Source organism: Capsicum annuum, chromosome 4, assembly GCF_002878395.1.
Source record: "Capsicum annuum cultivar UCD-10X-F1 chromosome 4, UCD10Xv1.1, whole genome shotgun sequence".
NCBI lineage: Eukaryota > Viridiplantae > Streptophyta > Magnoliopsida > Solanales > Solanaceae > Capsicum > Capsicum annuum.
Genome location: NC_061114.1, coordinates 11,660,270 through 11,682,410, shown reverse-complemented (window position 1 = coordinate 11,682,410; position 22,141 = coordinate 11,660,270). Strand labels below are relative to the sequence as shown.

General features: G+C 35.8%; 2 protein-coding genes across 2 annotated transcripts; one reads left to right on the top strand and one right to left on the bottom strand.

The window, feature by feature from the left end:
- The first annotated feature begins 242 nt into the window (after positions 1–242).
- LOC107868274 (probable L-type lectin-domain containing receptor kinase S.5) lies at positions 243–7,715 on the top strand. Its single transcript, XM_016714926.2, has 2 exons — positions 243–1,701; positions 6,705–7,715. Exons 1-2 carry the CDS (start codon positions 390–392, stop codon positions 7,496–7,498), a joined length of 2,106 nt encoding a protein of 701 aa, XP_016570412.2. The 5' UTR covers positions 243–389; the 3' UTR covers positions 7,499–7,715.
- Positions 7,716–8,567: 852 nt separating this feature from the next.
- On the bottom strand, positions 8,568–17,978 carry LOC107868273 (auxin response factor 8). The gene is made up of 14 exons (XM_016714925.2): positions 16,222–17,978; positions 15,908–16,020; positions 15,699–15,797; positions 15,543–15,599; positions 15,282–15,437; positions 15,114–15,198; positions 13,045–13,135; positions 12,765–12,929; positions 12,557–12,679; positions 12,323–12,398; positions 11,256–11,403; positions 9,792–10,801; positions 9,508–9,698; positions 8,568–9,043 (listed from the first exon to the last, which is right to left on the bottom strand). Exons 1-14 carry the CDS (start codon positions 16,262–16,264, stop codon positions 8,863–8,865), a joined length of 2,538 nt encoding a protein of 845 aa, XP_016570411.1. The 5' UTR covers positions 16,265–17,978; the 3' UTR covers positions 8,568–8,862.
- Positions 17,979–22,141: the final 4,163 nt, after the last annotated feature.

Sequence of the window (22,141 nt, the reverse complement as noted above, 5' to 3'; positions counted from 1 at the left end):
ATGACAAAAATATGTTAAAATTGAGTTCAAAGAGGTTAAAATTGAGTTCAAAGAAGTAATAGGACTCATGTAAAGTTAGAGTGTGTTCTAACAACTTTGATCATATTTCAAGATGAGACTAGATACTTATCTCTTATAATAATATACCAATCATATTACAAGAAAATTGTGTGGGGGGAGTGGGCGTGGGGGTGGGGGTTTTGTGTAAGTTCTTGGTAGTGCTATAAAAAGAAGACTTTAATACCAAAAACCAAAGATTATTCAAATTTCAAAGTTCAAAACGCAACCATCCCACCACCATATATTATCATGATTGTGTTTGTCACTTCCAATTTTTTATTTTACACAATCCCAACGTGCTTTAAAAACCTTCTTTTTATCAACCCTCCATGTATCTTCCTCTCATAATCCTCACTTCTCTATACTTCATTTCACTACATGAAAACAAAAAAATGAAATTCTTGACACCCAAAATCATCAGTATCTTCATATTTTTCTCTTGTATACAATCCATATCACAAGCCAAGATCAAAAAATTTGACAAACAATATGGTGATCCTTTTGATCATACATATACTCCCATATTTGAAATCAAACATCCTGCACAAATCAGCAACCTAGCTCTTCAAATCACCCCAGACACCGCGTCTTCTGCTTATCAAATGTTCAATAACTCAGGTCGAATCCTGTTGAAACGACCATTCAGATTGTGGGATAGTAGTCATGATGACGGAGTTGAGGATCTTTCAAGGTTGGCGTCTTTCAACACTTCTTTTTTAGTAAACATTTACAGGCCAAAAAATGACACACCAGCTGAAGGATTGGCATTCTTGATTTGTCCTGATTTAGACCTGCCAAAAAACAGTCAGGGCCAGTACTTAGGCCTGACAAATAGTACTACTGATGGCGACGCTTCCAACAGGATTATCGCGGTTGAGCTAGACACGTTCAAGCAAGATTTTGACATCGATGACAACCACATTGGAATTGATTTACACAGTATAGATTCTATTAAATCGGAGTCACTGACTCCGCATGGAATTCAACTAGCACCAATAGGTGCAAGATTTTACAACATTTGGATACAATATGACGGAATCAAGAAAGTACTTGATGTGTACATTGTTGAACAAATGGGGAAAAATGGTTCAACACCACCTAGACCAAATGATCCAATATTAACACACAATCTTGATTTAAGAAAATTTGTAAATCAAGAATCATACTTTGGGTTCTCAGCATCAACAGGCCATTTCAATCAGTTGAATTGTGTGTTGAGATGGAATTTAACAGTTGAATATTTTCAAGAAAAGAATCATGGTTTGATAATTGGATTAGGTGTTGGTGTACCTATAGTAGTTGTGTTAATGATTTTGTTTGGGTATTTTGGTTACTTTTATTATAAGAAAAAAAGGGGTGATAGGTCACAATCTAATATATTGGGTGCATTAAAGAGTTTACCTGGTATGCCTAGAGATTTTGAGTTTAAAGAATTGAAAAAAGCTACTAATAATTTTGATGAAAAAAATAAACTTGGTGAAGGTGGATATGGAGTTGTTTACAAAGGCAATTTGGTTGATGAAAAATTGGAAATTGCAGTGAAGTGGTTTTCTAGAGAAAGTATCAAAGGTGAAGATGATTTCTTGGCTGAGTTGACAATTATCAATCGTTTAAGGCATAAACATCTTGTCAAATTACTTGGTAAGTATTTTGAACTATACTTTTTATTAATTTTTTTTTTTTGTTTGAGTATAGTTTAGTTCACCGGTAAAGTTGCTGTCACGTGACCGGGAGGTCATGGATTCAGGCCGTGGAAACAACCTCTGGCAGAAATGCAAGGTAAGGCTGCGTAGAATGGATCCTTGTGGTCGGACACTTCCCCGGACCTTGCACATAGCAAGAGCTTTAGTGCATTGGATTGTCCTCTTTTATTGTTTTGTTCAAGTCTAGATAAAGGAGGAGCGTTAAGATAAGTTGAGGATCGACGGGAAAAATAATCAAATTATTTGAATGGATATAAAGATTATTGAGGCGTAATTGATTGATAGATTCGTTCCGTCCTTGGAGTTTTATACGTATTGTATGTATAGGTAGTGAAATCTACTAAGAATCTATAAACTTGTATAATGGGTTCAAAAGACAGTTATTCTTTCGTTTCTATAGTCGTTTCAAGGGCACTTTTTCATTGAGTCGTGTTTCTTTTCTTTCTTCGGTATAGTATGATAAGCTCTAAAGACAGTCATTCCCTTGTTTCTATAGTCGTGTCCAGGATACTTTTTCATTAAGTCGTGTTTATGATAAGCTCTAAAGACAGTCATTCCTTCGTTTCTATAGTCGTTTTATGAGAACTTTTTCATTAAGTCGTGTTTCTTTTTCTTCTTCGGTATAGTATGATGAGCTCTAAAGACAGTCATTCCTTTGTTTCTATAGTCGTTTTAAGGGCACTTTTTCATTGAGTTGTGTTTATGATCAGCTATAAAGACAGTCATTCCTTCGTTTCTATAGTCGTTTCAAGGGCACTTTTTCATTAAGTCGTGTTTGTTTTCCTTTTTTTCGGTATAGTGATCGCTTCCATTTTTTAAAAAAAATGTCATAACTTCTTGGCATAAGTGTATGTTCATCCATCTTCGTTTCGCAAAAAAACTTTAGTGTACTGAGCTGTCTTAAATATGTTAAATTTGACTCATATCTAGGTCCAACTCCAACTTGAAAATGGTCCCAATTTTTATCTAACATATAAGATTTGTGTCAACAATGGTGTGCCTACACACCTTTTGCAAATTGCAATATTTTAAAAGTGACAATATGATCACTCAAAATTTAATAAATATTAAAAAAATCTTTGCTGGAAGACAAAGAAGCAATAATGATTCATTCCACTTGTGTTTTTTTGGTTTTCTTTATTAGCAAAGCATAGGTCTCACACTCTTTTTTCTTTTTCTTTTTTAAATGACACTAATGTTCGGATTAGTTTGTACATTTATCTCATTAGGCAGCAGGGCCGGAGCTAGCTGATAGTGAGGTAATTTCAAATTTTGACGGAAAATTATATTATTTATATAAGATTAAAATTATTTTTTATATCTATATAATAGACGTTGAACCTCCTTCAACTAATTTTTTTGTTCATATTTTTTTATTTTGAACCCCCTTAGTTAAGATGTTGACTTCGTCACTGAGTAGTAGGGCGAATGTAGATGGTAGTTTATGGTACATATGAATTTGTGATTTTTCTCCAAAGCTAGAATTTTTTTTTATGTATATTATCTACGATTGATCTAATATTTTAGCATATTTTTGTCACTCTTTTTAGCTGACATGACACTTTTGATATGAATCCCACTTTTATGTAATAAAGGTGCCACGTGACTATAAAAAGGTGACAAAAATACGTTAAAATTGACTTCAGGGAGGTAATAGAACCTCTGTAAAATTGAAGTGTGTCATAACAACTTTGATCATAATTATAATTTAAGGGTGTACTGAATGCTTATGATCTCTATTTCTATGGTATTGTGTCCAACTTCTAGAAATTCCAGAGTTGTTATATCCCAACATTATAAATATCGGTTAACTCTGATCGAATTCAGGCGTAGGAACCTAATACTTTTTGACTTGGTTTAAACCTTAATCAAGATTGGAATAGAATATTTCTTTTGTAGAATCCTCAAGTATTATTCCCCATTTTTGTCTTTTAATTTCTTCTCTCTTTCTTGGAAATTCATGTGTTTATAAGCAATGAGATATGTATTATAAGCTCCTTCTTTGAATGGAATTTTCGGAGTAACTGATAAAATTGTTGTCACGTGATTATAAAGTCACGTATTTAAGCCTAGAAAACAGCCTTCGACAGAAATGCAAATTAAAGTTGCGTATAATATATCCTTGTGGTGGGATCCTTTTTCGTGTATAACGGAAGTTTTAGCGTACTGAAAGTCAATTTTAGCGTATTTTTGTCAACCTTTTTAGCTGACTGACACCTTTTTAGTTGATGTAAAACCTTTAACGTAGACTATATTTTTATGTAATAAAGATGTCACGTCAGCACAAAAGGGTGACAAAAATACGTTAAAATTGACTTCAAGGAAGTAATAAGATCCCAGTGAAATTGAAGTGTGTCATAGCAACTGGATGCTTATCTCTACTTCTACGGTAGTGTGTCCAACTTCTAAAAATCTTAAGAGTTGTTATATCCCAATATTATAAATATCGAATAACTCTGATCGAATTCAGACGTAGAACATGATCGAATTCAAAATGAGAAGAAATCACCTGTTACTTTCGTTTTTTTTTTTCTTTTTTGGTGAATGTCCTTTTCATAGGGAGGCTTCCTTGGTCTATGAAAATCACCTTTTCAAATGTCACCTATTGGACAAAGTTTGGTACTTTCTTAAAATTAATTATAGAATTGGACAATTGCTTCAAAATGCAATCAACTCCAATTAATGACAAAGTTGTGGCCCTACAACAAGTCATCATAATTGAGACAGGTCCAAATATTCCAAAAGTAGGTCCTACAACAAAGTTGATTGGTGCACTAGGACCAACTTTTTTTGCCATGAAAATTGGATAAGTTTAAAGCTCATTATTATAGTAGTAATAATTTATATACATCGAACTTTGATAAATGATACGTATATATTCTTCGTCATATTTTGGATACACATATGTTCCTACTGTTAGGATGAGAAGCATATACGTAGCATTTCATTAACGGTAGGAGTATATGTATCCTAAAGTATGACGGAGGATATATACATACCATTTATCATAGTTCGACGGTATATTTGTCCCTTTTTCGTTGTAGTAATAATTTAGCTTATATGCACTAACAATTTCAACTCCACTCGATTGAGCTCGTTCTTATTGTCGGTCTCAAGCCTGAATAAATAAGGAGGGTTGTCGAAGGACAGTCGAAAACAATCTCTTTATCTCATAAAGGCAGAAGTAAGGTTGTGTAAATCTTACCATCTCCGGACCCCAATTGTAGGATTTCACTGAGTTTGTTGTTGTAGTACTAACAATTTTAAGTGGTCTAAAGTAATTTTTAAACCTCCTTTACCGGCGAATGAGAAACTTCGCGGTATTCAGATATACAAATAAACAAAAAATATTACTTTTTCATAATCAACAGTTTAATTTTTCGACAAAAAGTGTTCAATCGATCCGCCTTCCAAAGTAGGTAGCTCCACCCAGGCTACAACATATAACTTACCTTACTTTTCAGGTACCTCACCTTTTATGAACGATAACTTGTAGTTATTATTTAGTTGATCTAATAATGTAAAAGTTTTTTTATACCGTCAGCATATATAAGTTAAACTATTGTATAAGTTTGAGGCTAATCACTTATTATTATCGGTCTCAAGCCTAAATACATAAGGAGGGTTGTCGAAGGATAACTTACCTTACTTACCTTACTTTTCGGGTTATGTACCTCATCTTTTAAGAACGATAACTTGTAGTTATTATTTAGTTGGACTAATAATATAAAAGTTCTTTTACGCCGTCAGTGTATATAAGTTAAACTGCTTTATAAGTTTGAGGCAAATCTCTTATTGTTGTCAGTCTCAAGCCTGAATAAATAAGGAGGGTTGTCAAAGGATAACTTACCGTTCTTTTTGGGTTATGTATCTCACCTTTTATGAACGATAACTTGTAGTTATTATCTAATTGACGTGATAATGTAAAAGTTCTTTTACGCCGTCAGCGTATATAAGTTAAACTGTTGTATAAGTTAGAGGCTAATCGCTTATTATTGTCGGTCCCAAGCCTGAACAAATAAGGAGGGTTGTCGAAGGATAACCTACCTTACTTTTCAGGTTATGTACCTCGCCTTTTATGAACGATAAGTTGTAGTTATTATTTAGTTGACCTGATAATGTAAAAGTTCTTTTACGCCGTCAATGTATATAAGTTAAACTGCTTCATAAGTTTGAGGCTAATCGTTTATTATTGTTGGTCCCAAGCCTGAATAAATAAGGAGGGTTGTCAAAGGATAACTTACCTTACTTTTCGGGTTATGTACCTCACCTTTTATGAACGATAACTTGTAGTTATTATTTAATTGACCTGATAATGTAAAGGTTCTTTTACGCCGTCAGCGTATATAAGTTAAACTGTTGTATAAGTTAAAGGCCAATCGCCTATTATTGTTGGTCCCAAGCCTGAATAAATAAGGAGGGTTGTCAAAGGATAACTTACCTTACTTTTCGGGTTATGTATCTCACCTTTTTTGAATGATAACTTGTAGTTATAAGTTTGAGGCTAATCACTTATTATTGTCGGTCTCAAGCCTGAATAAATAAGGAGGGTAGTCAAAGGATAACTTACCTTACTTTACTTTTCGGGTTATGTACCTCACCTTTTATGAACAATAACTTGTAGTTACTATTTAATTGACCTGATAATGTAAAAGTTCTTTAACGCCGTCAGCGTATATAAGTTAAACTGTTGTATAAGTTAGAGGCTAATTGCTTATTATTGTTGGTCCCAAGCCTGAATAAATAAGGAGGGCTTACTTTTCGGGTTATGAAGGATAACTTACCTTACTTTTCGAGTTATGTACCTCACCTTTTATGAACGATAACTTGTAGTAGTTTTTATTTAGTTGATCTGATAATGTAAAGGTTCTTTTGCTGTGTCAGTGTATATAAGTTAAACTGTTTTATAAGTTTGAGGCTAATAACTTATTATTGTGACAGGATGGAGCCATAAGCATGGAAAGCTACTACTTGTTTATGAGTACATGCCAAATGGTAGCCTAGACAAACATCTCTTCTCAGCGCCAGATAAAGAACCACTCAGCTGGTGCGTCCGCTACAACATTGTATCAGGCGTCGCGTCAGCCCTGCACTATCTGCACAATGAGTACGAACAGAAGGTGGTCCATCGCGATCTCAAGGCGAACAACATCATGCTCGACTCAAACTTCAATGCACGCCTTGGGGATTTTGGCCTAGCACGAGCAATTGACAATGAGAAGACCTCGTATGCTGATGAGGCCGAGGGGGTGCTTGGCACGATGGGGTACATCGCGCCAGAGTGCTTCCACACTGGAAAAGCTACTCAACATTCTGATGTCTATGCATTTGGAGCAGTGTTGTTGGAAGTAGTATGTGGCCAAAGACCTGGAACCAAAGTTAATGGCTTTCAACTCCTTGTTGATTGGGTTTGGTTCTTGCATCGCGATGGAAGAATCCTCGAAGCTGTTGACAGGAGGCTCGGGGATGATTACGTAGCTGAAGAAGCAAAGAGGTTGCTACTACTTGCCCTAGCTTGCTCACATCCAATCGCGAGTGAACGACCGACCACACAAACTATAGTTCAAATTATATCAGGATCAGTGCCAGCACCAGAAGTTCCACCATTCAAGCCATCATTTGTGTGGCCTTCTATGGTTCCAGTTGATATAGAATCGAGCATCGTCGATACAATATCCATCACAACACCTCAGTTCAGTTCAGAGAACAACAGTATTGAGTATCTAAGCAAGTAGAGATAGCTATAGCAGCATACATATTACCAACAGGAAAAAAAAATTAACTTGACTTTGATTTCCCTTTTTTAATGTTTTTTTCACTCTGTAATTATGTTATATGGTGAGGTTGTCAAAAGAATTTTTCTCTTCCTTCTTGTTTTGTTTTTCTTTTGGGCTGCAAGTTTGTAATTCTGTAATGACAAGAACATAAACAATGTATATTTCTTAGACCTTATGTTGAACTCTGCAGTTTACTTATCTATAAGCTTGGTACACATCTCAGTACAAGAAGAAAATATCGAGCGAAATCCCACATGTGGGGTTTGAGGAGGGTAGAGTATCTACCTCGTGGAGATAGAGAGGCAAGGTACACATCTCAGTACAACAAGAAAATACCGAGTGAGCCACATGGGGTCTGGGGAGGGTAGCAGACCTTACCTCTACCTCGTGGAGATAGAGAGGCAAGGTACACATCTCAATAATTCAAAGAAAAGGTCATGTTAAAGATAGAGACCAGTTCAATAGAGCTTAGAAGATAAATATTTGTCTTTGATTGATGAACACATATGTTTTGTGTCAGGAGAGATTGGACTATATACATGTCTGATGTCTCAGATTCCTCACATGCAGATTACGATAAAAGCATAGTTCCATCAGCAGGTAGGGTGGTCTAACTTAGAGGCCCCCCTCCTCTTCAGATGTGTCCTCGACAACCTGGCAGTTATCAAATGTCCGGTTTCGGGACAACCCCAGGATGTGATGAGTCAATATCGAGGTGCCAGGCTGCCAGGAACGCTTGGTCACTGGGATTTCCTTTTCCTCAACCAATTCAATTGTGTCAGTACAGTGGTTGGTTTTAACATTTTGTTATGAAAGGGCGTAATGAGGATCTAACTATTTTGGATAGTATGTATAGTTCTACTTTATTTGTAGCAACTCGTTTTCATGATGTTCGTGTAACTACAGGTACATTAACCAATATCTCTGTCATCTGACCACGTTGGCTTTGAAGCAGCTGCATGGTACTAGCATTTCGCGGACATGGTTCTGGAGAAACCTAGAATTCTTTGTTTCGAAGAAGTGAATCTAATCGCAAAAAGTTCAACTGCATTGACAAGTTTACAACTCGAAGATTCTTATAGTCTAAATCACATCTGTCCTGAGCCTGAGTACAGTGATTAAGACTAACTAATACAAACAACATTGTAATACAAATGGGAGATGGATTAAATCTTCACTACATAAAGAACTATGTCATAGAAATGAACCCGGATTAATTAGGCCAAAGCTAAAGAAGCCGGGAAATAAGGTATGAAAGTTGAGACATCCGAGCTCATGGGAAGCAGAGTTGGAATCACTTGTTTATCGAACGATGACAAGAGTCAGTACTCGAGTGATCCTATAGATGGAAGTCCGGATATGAAATCTCGGCCATCAGCACTATTATTATTGCTCATCCTTTCAAGTGCACCACGATTTAGGGATTCAACCTCCTCCTTCCCTAGTTTCTGCACATCCTCAGGTGAAAGAATTTTGATGTACCAGACGTTATTGACAAATGCCCTGAAAATTACCATGCCAGAAATGGGGAAAATTAATACAACGTCTTGGTTTGAACAAAAAATGGTAAAAAGCCAACAACAGACCGAGTGTAATCCCAAAAGTGGGGCCTGGGAAGGATAGTGTGTACGCAGACCTTCCTTACCCCTTACCTTGGAAGGTAGAGAGGCTGTTTCAGAGGTAGAGAGGCTGTTTCAGATAAACCCTCGAGTCAAGGAGAAGCATTTCAAAGCAACTCGAGAAAAGAAAATAACTGTGAGTGGAAGATGGAAAAAAAAACATCTCTTGAAAATTGAACTCTATCAGACAGGTACTAGGATTGATATATGAGCAGCTAGCGCTACCAAACATCCGACGACCCTGTGAGTAGTACAAGGACTTAAAGCATAAGTTGTTCGTTCCATCATATTTGCAAAAACTTGGAGCAGAGTCGAAAAGTAAAGTCTTATAGTTAATTAGGTACTTACTCCCATGGGTCGTCTCCAAGGAGAAGGACATCATTCTCCCTGTCAACAAATACAAGCTGCCAGCCTGATCTTTGAGGGTTTTCAAGAAACCCTTCGATCCCGAACATCTGACCCAGTTCCTGTCGTAGCTCATGATAGCTATTGAACCGGGTGATATCCAATGACCTCCCAACGGACCCTGATTTGTAAACCTGCACAAAAAAAAAAAAACAGCTTTATCCATATCATTGTAATATGCAAGAAAACAACAATGAAATGCATAACCTACACAACAGAACTAGCACCTTGACAAATGTACGGGTCGCAGTTTGTGCATCAACTTGTCCTACATTATGCAACAAGTCAGAAGAATCTTGCACATAACCATACAGAGAATTCTGAAATCCAGAAGTCCCTAGTGGAATAGTGGACATATCAGCATCAATTGATGTTGTAGCAACATTAGACACAGTTGTCGGGAGGAGAAGCCCTGAAGAATCAACATTAGCACCAAAGAGAGTTTGATTCTGGGCATCTAGACTACATGTTTCCTGTGAATTGGAAGTATCTTTTGCATATCCTGAGAGTGAGGATGAGTTGGAGCCCGTATTCAATTGTGTATGAGAAAATTTTTGCATCCAAGATTTCTGCGGCGGCTGCTCCATGATCACAGGCTGCTGACCAATTATATTGAAATTCAAAAAGTTACTAGTACCTTCCGAACATAAAGAACCTAGAGCTGACGGCATGCCTGATGGAGAAACAGATGCCGAGAATTTTGGGCTCTGATCTGCTATATCTGGCTTTGAAAATGATGGAGAAGGAACATTTGATGGTTGCTTCTGCTGGAGCTGGCTGTTTGGTATTTGGTATGCTTCCTGGTAAGAATGTTGATGAGACTGTTCCTCTGTCTGATTGCTGACGTGTTGCTGTTGTTGCCTTTGAAGGTTATCGATTTGGGGTTGTGCAGGCAACATATGCTGATGAATCGCCTGCTGCATTGCTTGTTGTTGTTGTTGCTGCTGCTGCTGCAGGAGAGGATTATGACTGCCTGCATGCTGAACATATTGGACGGGCTGCTGAAACTGCATCAGTTGCTGTTTCATCAGATCGCCGCTCCCGAAATTTTGCAAACCACTAGCCAGCATAGCTTGATACTGCTGGTTAAGATCATTTCGGAGAATTGTTGGATCGACTCTTTGTTGCATCCAAGGGAGCATCCCCCCAAAAGATTGAAGATTCATCAAATGTGGTCCTTGCTCACCACTTTCCCCTCTCAACCATGCCATTCCATTAAGAGCTTCACTAGAATTATCTGCAAAAAGCAAAAGGCAAATATTCATAATAGACCGGCGGGAACACAAATAAGCTGAAGGTCCAAATAATGAATAAATGATGCTGCTAAAGAAAGGTTTTTCCCTTCTTATAAGGGCCATCTGAATGACAACAGAAATTTCCATTTTTCTCAATAAATACTACTCCCTCCGTTTCAATTTGTTTGTCTTACCTCCCTTTTAGTTTAAAGAAATGTCTCTTTCGTTTTCGGCAACTCCTTAATTTCAACTTTCCACACAGCACGTTTAAAGGACAATTTGGTACATTCTACATATCTTTAATTTAAAACCACAAGATTCAAAGCGCTATTTTACTTTCTTAAACTCCTTGCCTAGTCAAACCCAGACAAACAAATCGAAACGGAGGGAATACAAGGAAATCTCAGGATTTTAGAGTTTCACTTTCCTAATAGCATAACATTCAGTGTACAATACCTTGAAAAGATGAAGATCCTGGATACCAAGGCCGTTTTAGCCTAAGAGGGAACAAAGATGGATACATTGGAAAAGTAGTCAACGGCTCTATCTCCCATAGTGAAACTCTAGGTTGCCTCTCACCTGCCGTTGATTCATCCCACCCAACCTGAAATTTCGTAAAATTTCTTTTGTAAATAGATATCTGTGAACATAGAATAACTGGTTACGAACATATAAAAATCGTAAAATCCTTAAACTTGTAATTTCCTTGCGAATAGTTTTAAGTAAAGCAAGATAGTTTGATTTCTGCATTTGCTACGTGAGTTCTGACCTCTGAGACAAGCAAATTCAATATGATAATGTACATTGCACCAAAGATAGACAACCTTGTGGGGAAACAACTTGACATAGTAAAGAATCTTGGAGATTTTTTAGAATGTGACATAAACTCGAATCACTTTGGCACCTAAACTATTAAAAGTATGCATTTGAATAGCTGATAGGTAAGCATAGTCTTCCTAATTTGACAACAACGCATGCAAACAATCTTTGCCAGCAAAGGAACCATGAGTACCAATGCAAGTATGCCATCATTCTTATGGGGAAGTACACTTACAGCCCATGGGGTTCATAGGTTGGGTGAAACGCGAGCAGGAAACACCGTCAAGGGTCCAAGTATTTAACAAGGATTATAACATTATAAGCAAGGATCATCTTAGTAGTGTAGCAGTGTAGAAAAGCTTAGGCGTATTTCTATATTGAGGAAATTGACTCAGGAAAAGAAAAAGAGGTATCAATTTGGAGGTATATCGTGCTTCCACGTGCAAGAAAGAGAGAGAAAGAGGTGGGGTGCGAAGTAGCATAGCAATGTAGAAAAGCTTAGGTATATTTTTGCAGTAAGCAATAGAAGAAAATCTAACTGGGATCTAAAACAGAATGTACATCTTTCTTCTACAAGATTTTAAAAAAAAAAAAAAGCAAAAGCAGCAGAAAGACATAAGCAATCGAGAGCTGCAAAAGAATGAGAATAGCTTACATAAAAATGCTAAAAAGTAAAAATTATGACAGAGCTAAAATACATTTACCTTGACAGACCGCCAATGGGAGTTGGCCCAGCGAACCGGATCTAAGTCACCAATACCAGTAATTGTGCCCATGTATCTGAAAAGTATCAGCTACATATGTAAGAAGAGAAACCTAACACACAATTTGCCAATTCGGATTTCGATGATCTATGAACTTGTCTATAGTAGAGAGATTGAAGAACCCCTAACTGCAAGGAAAACAAGGATGAGATGCAAGATCAAATACTTCCGTACCTTCGAACACTTGATTCTTCAGTCTCAAATAGCATCCGGAAACGCATTCCAACAGAAACACGTGTGTGATATACAGCTTTGATATATTTTGAAAGAGGTATAACAAACTCAGATGGGCTAGCCCTGATGAGAGAAGCATTAGTTCAAATAGCAGAAATAATATAAGACTAAACAAAAATGCAAGGAGCAGACGATCGTTCAGCACCACCTTGGGTTAAAGAAAACAGTGAAACAGCTATTGGTAGCGGCAGCATGAGCAGCAGCAGCAAGTAATCCAATATGCATGCTGTCGCTAGAAATAACAGATGATGGCATGACAGTTTGGGGTCGAGTTGCACGACGAATTCCCAAAAGAAGCTGATTTTTCTCATTCCTGACACCAAACAATAAAAGACCATTTGAGAGAAAGCTCCAAGGAATAGCATGGTTAGTTGCAATTCCAACAGTGTAAATTACTAAGATATGTTGATTAAAAAGGCTAAAACTACCAAATGAAAAGAACCGAATCTCCAGCGACAAGTCTTTTGGCACTAACAAACACACTCCAGCCCGTCGTCAGAAGATGCCGCTTAGGCTGTCCTGCACGGATAGACAGAAAAATATGAACATGTTCAGCATTAGTTAATTTTATATGCATTATTTCCATGCTTCCAAGGGACATCAGGAATCACTAGTATATCCAGCATATCAGTCAACAAACAAGTTATGGTAAGAAGGACAGTGCCACATCAAGGCAACAGGATTAGGATGACACAAGAAAGAGCCCCATAATAGGTTAAGGGAATGAGATGTAAAGAGCTCATCGCCAAGAATTCTGAACTATATTTGTCTTTGTTTGGATGTCCAAAAACTATAGCATAAGTCTGAGGACTAAAAAAATCCATGCACCATTTACATGTACCAACAATTCAGATAAATTAAACAATTAATTTTGAAGCAGTGGTGCAAATCCCGCTCCAGCTGTCTGAGCTCGCTCATATTATCAGTCCCAAACCCAGATAGAGACCTTAAATCCAACATGAATTTCACATTTACGTAAAAAAGAAGAGATAACTTCTATACCATATCATCGATGGCCCACTGAATAACAACTCTATTAAACATAACAGATTGTTAATCCTTCACAATTATAATCACAACTCTAATCCTGCAAGATTTCAATTGTGCCCAATCCAACCTTCAACTAAAGGATCATAAAAAATCCCAGTAACCATTTTCAGGAACTTAAGGTAACAGCTCGCGCACATAATTAAGATGCAAAAGGACTATTAGTTTCAAGAAACGTTAACAAGACAGCTAAGCTACGAAGTGGATGCCTTGATTGACACATCCATAAAATGTGAAGTCTGATTAATATAGAGATGAACACACAAACCTGAATGACATTTTTTTCTTTTTATAACCAACAAATCCTCGAGGCCAAGTGGCACACTGTTAGAAACTACTAGGTGGATAGCAGTCCAGCCCCTTACCCTCTCTCCATTTAAATACCAGGCTTTTTGTTGTCATCAAAGTTGAGAATGGCATTTCACATACACCTTATTTGAATATTACATACAGTACCAAGGGAAGGAATGAAACATACTACTTAGGAGTCGTTTGGTAGGATGTATTAGATTGACAATCTAATACATGAATTAGTCATGGTATTATTTAATCCTTTCTTTGGTATCATTTTAAGCTTATGTATGACTAATACATGTATTACTTATACACCCTACTGGCCTATTCAGTATTATAGGGTGTATAACTAATACATAGCAAATCATGGTATTAACAATATATAGGCTATTATTAATACATGGATAAGCATGGGTAAAGACGAAGCTATCATTAATGCACCAAACAAAACAGTGAATAAGAAGTAGTCCAAGCATAACTAATCCCAGAATTACTAATACACCATTAGCATGGCTTCAAATTACGCATGAGCACTGCCAATGTGAGAAGTTTTAATTTCCACTCCATTTGCAGCAACTTATACCATTACTAACTTCCAACACACTAAACATGCAATACTTTCTGTGAATCCTTTTTAAGCATGACCCTCCTTTAAAACAAATATTAAGATGTGCAGGAATAAACATCATACGGTATTGACACAACAATTTTCATAAGGATATTACAGTGAAGGGGAGTACAGAAGACAAAACATCAGCCCAATACACCAGCCACTATCCTGCTTCTTTTTACTCTTTTCTTCCAGTCCAGTTGATTCAAAGAAGAAAAAGAAAAAAAATACTTTATAAGATTCTCTCTAGTCTCGATATCATTCGTGTCGTTACAGTACATTCAAGTGAAGCAATTACCTAAAATCTCAAGGACTCTAAACAACCAAGAACTAAAGAGGATTAAATTAGAATATTGTCAAACGATGACAGATATCTATGTGTGTCTAAATCTATTTTTTCGAACCGGTACCTTTTTTTTTTGAATCGGGTGTCTAAATCTATTTTTTCTTCAAACTTGAACAACCACCAGCTGTTAGATTAAAGCCAAATACACTTAACATGGTGTAAATCAACACATAGCATAGAAAGGAGTCTCCAAAGCTTGCCTCGGAAAATATGTCTGAATTTCCATTCAATGTCATGCAGATCCCTCGCAATTAATTCTTGACATGGTGGTGTCTGTGAGAAATCCTGAGGGACAGAAGAAAATGAGAATAACATCAGGCTCAGCACCAGAGTGGCATGAAAATACGAGATAGTGGATCAGTTATCACCAAAGGAGGGAAAACTTTCTCTGCCGCACGACGAGGAACAGAAAAACCGCCATGCGTACTGGTATCACTTGCAGTGAGTGTCTTGCAAAAATAATTAGTAGGCTGCCTGCTAGGAATACCCAACTCAACAGGAAGATATGTATCCTTTTGTTCTTGCTGAAAATGAAACACAACATTTTGTCACCCAATTCACACAAAGTATCGGGCAATAAGTAAATAAGCAAGTCATGATAGCTTAAGACAGAATCATTCGTGAAATACCGGAGTCAAGGGTTGCAATGTCATTTGAGCATATACTTCATCCGTTTCAACATCTGCCTGAAATCCCAGAAATCCGTCATTCCCTCATAAGCGTATATTTACAACTTACACATCAATAATCCACAAGAAAACATCGAACATAAACAAAGAACTCACATGCATTGTGACATTGTGGAGTTGACAGATCAACTGCGGTGGCAAGTTCGGGTAATTTGGTATATGAGCATCGACTTCTTTATTAGTTGTTGCCGCAACCTGACACTCAATTCCAATAGGAACTATCAGCAACTAACTAATTCATGGCCTCAACAATTAGTTAACAATTTAATGAACAAAAACAGAAATGTGGTTAATTTGAGAAAGACCTGTTCACTGTGACCCTGAGGAAAGTAAACCACTCGACTCCCTACCGTTGGTAGACATACAAGGGGACCAGCACAAGCATGCCATAATTCTGAATTTAAACACTTCTTCTCTCCTTTCAAAATCCACAACCAAATAAAGAATCCATCAGCAATACTTAAAATACTCTCTTTTATTCGTTAGAGACAAAGCATAAGAATAAATATTACTCACAAGAAAGCAAAATATGCAGATATAAAGACAGTGACAGTGATATAAAAAAAGCCAAAACATGGAAAGGAAGAAAAAAGTATAAGAGAAGAGAAGTAGAAGATACCTTCATTGGTTTGCTGACCAATTCCTGATGTTGAAAGCTTCATATTTTTAATCCTTAAATATGTATATATATCTAAAACACCCTTAAAATATGATTATATAAAACCCTCAAAACCCAATTCAAACCCTAAAGTATTACACCCATTCATCACTCTTATCCTTAATAATATACCCCATTTCAACCCCATCTTCTCTAAAACCCCTCAATCCCTCCCCACTCCACCCCTCCCCTAACCAAAAAAAGATTCTTAATTTCAGCTTCTCCACATCAAAAACCTCAAGAATTCAACCTAATTCACAACACTTATCTTTCTCCAAGACCTCCATTAACAACCCCCAAAACACCAAACCATCACAAACACACAAAAAGATCCAAGTTTTGAAGTGAACACTGAAACTCTTAGCAACCCCAAAACACAAAAACCAGCAAAGAAACACAAAAAGATCAAATCTTGAAGTGTACCCTGAAATTCTTAGCAACCCCAAAACACAAAATCCAACAAAAAAAAAAAAAAAAAAAAGATCAAATTTTTAAGAGTACCCTTAGATTTAACAACCCCAACACGAAAAAAACATCAAAACAACACAAAAAGATCCAATTTTGAAGTGTATCCTAAAATTCAACAACCCCAAAACACAAACCAGCTAAAAAGATCAAATTTTGAAGGTCACCCTGAAATTCTTAACAACACCAAAAACACAAAAAGATCAACTTTTGAGCACTATCCTTTTCTTGTTTTAGCTTAATATCTAAGATTGTAGCAAAACCTAGCAAAAAAGATCAAATTTTGAAAGGAACCCTAAATTCTTGACAACCCCAAAACACAAAAAACATCACAAGAAAAAAATTTTGAAGGGTACCCTTAAGTTCTTGACACATAAAACACATCAAGAAACCAAAAAAAGATCAAATTTTGTGGGATACCCTTAAGTTCTTAACACACAAAACACATCAAGAAACCAAAAAAAGATCAAATTTTGTGGGGTAACCTGAAGTTCTTAACACACAAAACCAATCAAGAAACCCAAAAAAGATCAAATTTTGAGGGGTACTATGAAATTCTGAGCACTACCCATTTCTTTTTTTTGCTTGAATATGTAAAGATTGTAGCTAAGTTAAGCTCAAGAAAAATCTTTTTTTTTTTTTTACACTTAGGCAATCACTGTCTATGAAGAGGCTTTTGAAAGAGAGAGAGAGAAAGTGGTCTTTTTCTATTTTTATAGCACACCCGACCAAGCTAGACCTGGTAGCAGTAGAAAGAGAATCAGCAAACAAGAAGCATAAAGAGAGAGAGAAGAGTGTGTGTACAGAGACAGAGAGAGAGGAGAGGTTATTATGTTAAAAGCTCTGTGGGGTAGTTTAGCGGGATAAGGTGAGATATTTCATGATTTAAATGCGATATTATTTGGAAAGGAGTACTTATCGAAACACACAATAATGGATAGTAACAAGAGTCGAAGAATAAGAAATTATATGAGTAGTTCTACGACTATTAGTTAGGACAATAAGATAGTGTACTCCTATCCAGGAGCAAAGCCATCTTTGGATAAGAGGGTCAAATTTTGTTCGATAAAAAATTATAGTATTATTTTTATATGGTATAATAGATGTTGAATCTTCTTCAGACAGTGGCAATCATATTGAATTCAAGGGTTTATCCAAACCTCCTTCATCAGAAAATTATGCTATTTTTATATGATCAGAAATATTTTTATGTAGATATAGTAAATGTTGAACTCTCTTCGACTAGTCTGTATATTTACTTCTAAAGCTCCTCAATGAAAATTTTGACTCAAGCCACTGCCTTCGGATAGTTCATATCTTTACTTTTAAATCCCGTTGATGAAAATTCTAACTCTGTCTCTACTACTACCTAATAGAATGAATGCATTCCTCCCTAATTTGTGTTCTATATACTTTTCTGTTTAAGGTTATGTCTTCAGTAAGCTGCGACTGTATCATGTCCTGTCTAATCATATATTCTCAATATTTCTTTGGTTTATCTTTACCTCTCCTGAATTTATTTATCGTCAACCTCTCACACTTTTATGTGGGGCATTTATATCTTTCCTCGTCACATGTTTGAATCATCTCAAACTTACTTCGTGCATCTTTTCTTTTGCCGAAGTTATTTCTACCTTTCTTGGATATTCTTATTTTTAATCCTATCTAGCATAGTATATCTACGCATCCGTTGTAACATCATCATGTCCGCTACTTTTAACTTTTGAATGTGAGAGTTCTGACCAACACTCGACTCCATACAATATAGTCGATCTAACTATCACCCTGTATAGCTTACCTTTAAATTTAGACAACATCTTCTTATCTCGCAAGACTCTAAAAGCAAGTCCTCATTCCATTCATCCTGCACCAACACAGTGTGTGACATCCTCATCAGTCTCATAATTTTCCTGGATAATTGATTCAAGATAGTTGAAACTACTTTTCTTTTGGATGGATTCTGTATCCAGTCTCATTTCCATATCATCCCCGTGTGTTATATCACTAAATCTGCACCTTAAGTATTTAGTTTTGGTCCTGCTCAATCTGAATTCTTTTGACTCCAAGATCTATTTTCAAAGCCCCAACTTATCGTTAACTTCACTGTGAATCTTGTCAAATTTAAACTACGTCATCCACAAATAACATATACCATGACACCTCACTTTGAATATGTGGAGTCAATACATTTATTACCAATGCAAATATTTAGGCTCTTTCTATGATATTTATCTACTATTTCGAAAAAACTATGAAACATAGCTACAAATTTATAGCAAATACACAATACAGACGTGATGGTATAATTCTTTCGCGCGTTTTCAGCCAATTCAACTGTTACTCGCCTTATACACGCTTGTAATAATTGCTACCCACCACCTTAATAAAGCTCTTTCGCTGATACAACTGATACCGATCTAATAAATCTCTTTCGTCCGATACAACAATTGTAGCTACATTTTGCAAATATGCAAACCATAGCTTTGTTTTATAGTATACTTTAAACTATAACTATTTACAAATCTTCTATAAAATTTTATCCTCGACTTACTTTTAAGATATTCCACCTTATCTCATTCATTTTAAGACTAATTTATCTCTTCTCTCCAACAAAATAAATTAATTCAAAAATTATACAACAGTAATAACATGTCTGATATATTTCTTGTCATCCATACCATTACCGTAAATATAAAATAAAGACATTCCTTTTGATAGATCTTCGACTCACGATAGAAAGAACCTTTAATCTAGAAATTAGTGGTGAAGTCAAGATTGCATAAATGAATATACGAACTAACCGAAAAGGATTTGACATCTATTATATATACACAAACAATAAGTTTAATTATATACATATAATATAATTTTTCATCAGATTCGAATAAACTTCATACCTTATATATAGCTTCGTCCCTATCAGAAACTATAATTTTAAAATAATTTAATACGCGTACCAAACAATTCATCTCTTTCTTGTTCCGTAAACTCAATCAGATTGAGATTTTGGTGGAAAAAAATAATCAATTTTGAACCTTTGATGAAACCGTACATGGATAATCTTGGCCATTGAATTGGTGTGGGGTATTAGATTTGACAGAGAAGGGGGCATGTGCCACCATTCTTCAGTAGTCATTGTCAATGTATGTACCATACAATATATATAATAATATATTGCACATGATCAACAAAGAGAAAGTGGGAAGATATTTTTTTTGAGATTCATGCTGAGGTTACTTGTGTACATTGTGTAGTAGTGATTGTACTTTTCTAACTTGTAATGTCAAAATATATAGGAGTAAAAACTCAAGAGTGAAAATAACAGTTTTGATTGGAGGGGTTGGGGTTTGGAGGAAGGCGGGGGGAGGGGACCATTTATACAAATGAAATATTAGTTGGGAAATGGGTGTAAATATTAGAAATGACTTATTATGTAATGTTATTTTGAGTATAAAAATATGTATATAGTAATATGAATTTTAATACTAAGTTCAAAAATAACTTCAAGAAATTACGATGAAGTTCCAATAACTTTAAACACAAGTTTAAATGAATGATCAAGTGAAATTTATACTATTTTCTAGAAAAAAAAATAGTAAAACCAACTTAAGAAATGAAGATGAAGACAGAAAAATTGTAGAATCAAGTCCATCGAATTCATGGTTTGGCCTTAAGGAATTTATTCCCCTCAAGTACCAGAGGTTAATGGAATCTTTTCTCCCAAGATAAAATGATTCACTTCAGAAAATAATGGTACCTCAAATTTTCTGAACTTCGAATTCACTCAATGATTTTATGATCACACGAGAGCTTTTAGAAGAAGATGTTTTTCAACTCAAAATTCGTGTCTTTACCTGAGCAAAGTTCAGGTATTTATAGTCCAAAGGTGTTGCTTCACAACGGAAGCAATGGTTCACAAAAATAGACAATTTTCTGGAACAGGACGTGACCTGCGCGTTTGGCAATTTTCAGTAAGTTTTGCACGGTGCCCCGGCCAGTGTGTCTCTTGCCTCTATGGGTAGCGTCCCTTCGAGGTGAGTTGTGATTGCATTAGATTTTTGGATTAAAATTCACTTAGTTTCAAGTTTCGAACATTTTGCCCAAAAAAATTAATCTCTCAATCATTTTTTCAAATTGGAAGTCAAAGTCAAGCAAACGATGAGGACAACGACGTGAGGCATCTCTTGTTCTTGTCTCACTGTTCACATGAAGAAATGCTTCTCAATATAAGCATAAGAAAGTTTCTTTCTCCCACCAACATGAGAGAACTTTGCTTCCTTAAAAGTGAAAAACTCACTTCACTTTCCCTCAATTTTCCATTTACATATTTGCTTGGAATCCAACATGTAATCCATCATAAGTTTGGCTTATTTATATTACCGTTGTTTAAAATTTGGCTCGTCTATATCATTGTGATTACAAAAAGGTTGATTCATGCCAATCTTTTAAAGACGATGGCATAAATGGGTCAAACTTATAATGGATGACATAAATGAGCTATGCATTTCTAACGGTTCGATGGCGTATTTCAACCTTTTCCCATTTAAGTTTTGTGTTAAATTAGAATAAACGTCTATCGAAAATAACTTCTCTATCTCATAGGGGTAAAATCTGCATACATACTATCCTTACCAAACTTTACTTGTGAAATTATAATACATATGGTATTATTGTTGTTATTAATTAGAGTCGGTGTTTGGTTAGTGGATAAAGATAATAATATCGAGTTATTTCATAAGATTACTTTATTTTGTGTTTGATAATGAGTTGTTATTTAATTCGACATTATTTTATGTTAGAGTACGAGCCCTACTAATTGTCTATCTGTGAAACAAGTAAGTAAACGTGGTTCACAAAAATAAAAGCTGAACATAGTATTTTTACATGGAAAACACACAACTCAATAAAGGTGTAAAAAACTACGACTTGTACCTCTACAGGATTTAACCCCAACTTCACTATAACACTTGATCCTCAACAATCAACAAAATTACAAAACTTCTTGTAAACTAGGAATTAAAACTTCTAACTCCTATCACTATAAAAACATAAATCTTTCCAAGATAAGTGTTTCTAAGTCTTCGAGTTTCCTAACTTGAAGACACAACTCCTAAATCGGTTTACAGATCACTGAGACTAGAACAATGACTCATTATAACTCAAAGAACCTACCTACTACAAACAGTCCATGACTTGCTAAGTAAGGGATCAGGTTCTTCTTCAAGTATGTGAACTGTTTTGCTGATTGTTGATTATCTTTTCAGTGCATTGAGTGGGTTCCTTGAATGTTGTTTGATGTGTATATATGCACACCTTATGATACAGTCCTTGTTTCTTTCCACTTCTATCTTCAATAGGACTTTATCAAGCTCTACTTCTTGTTGTGGCCGTTTCTCCTCTCTTGTTTGAATGGGAT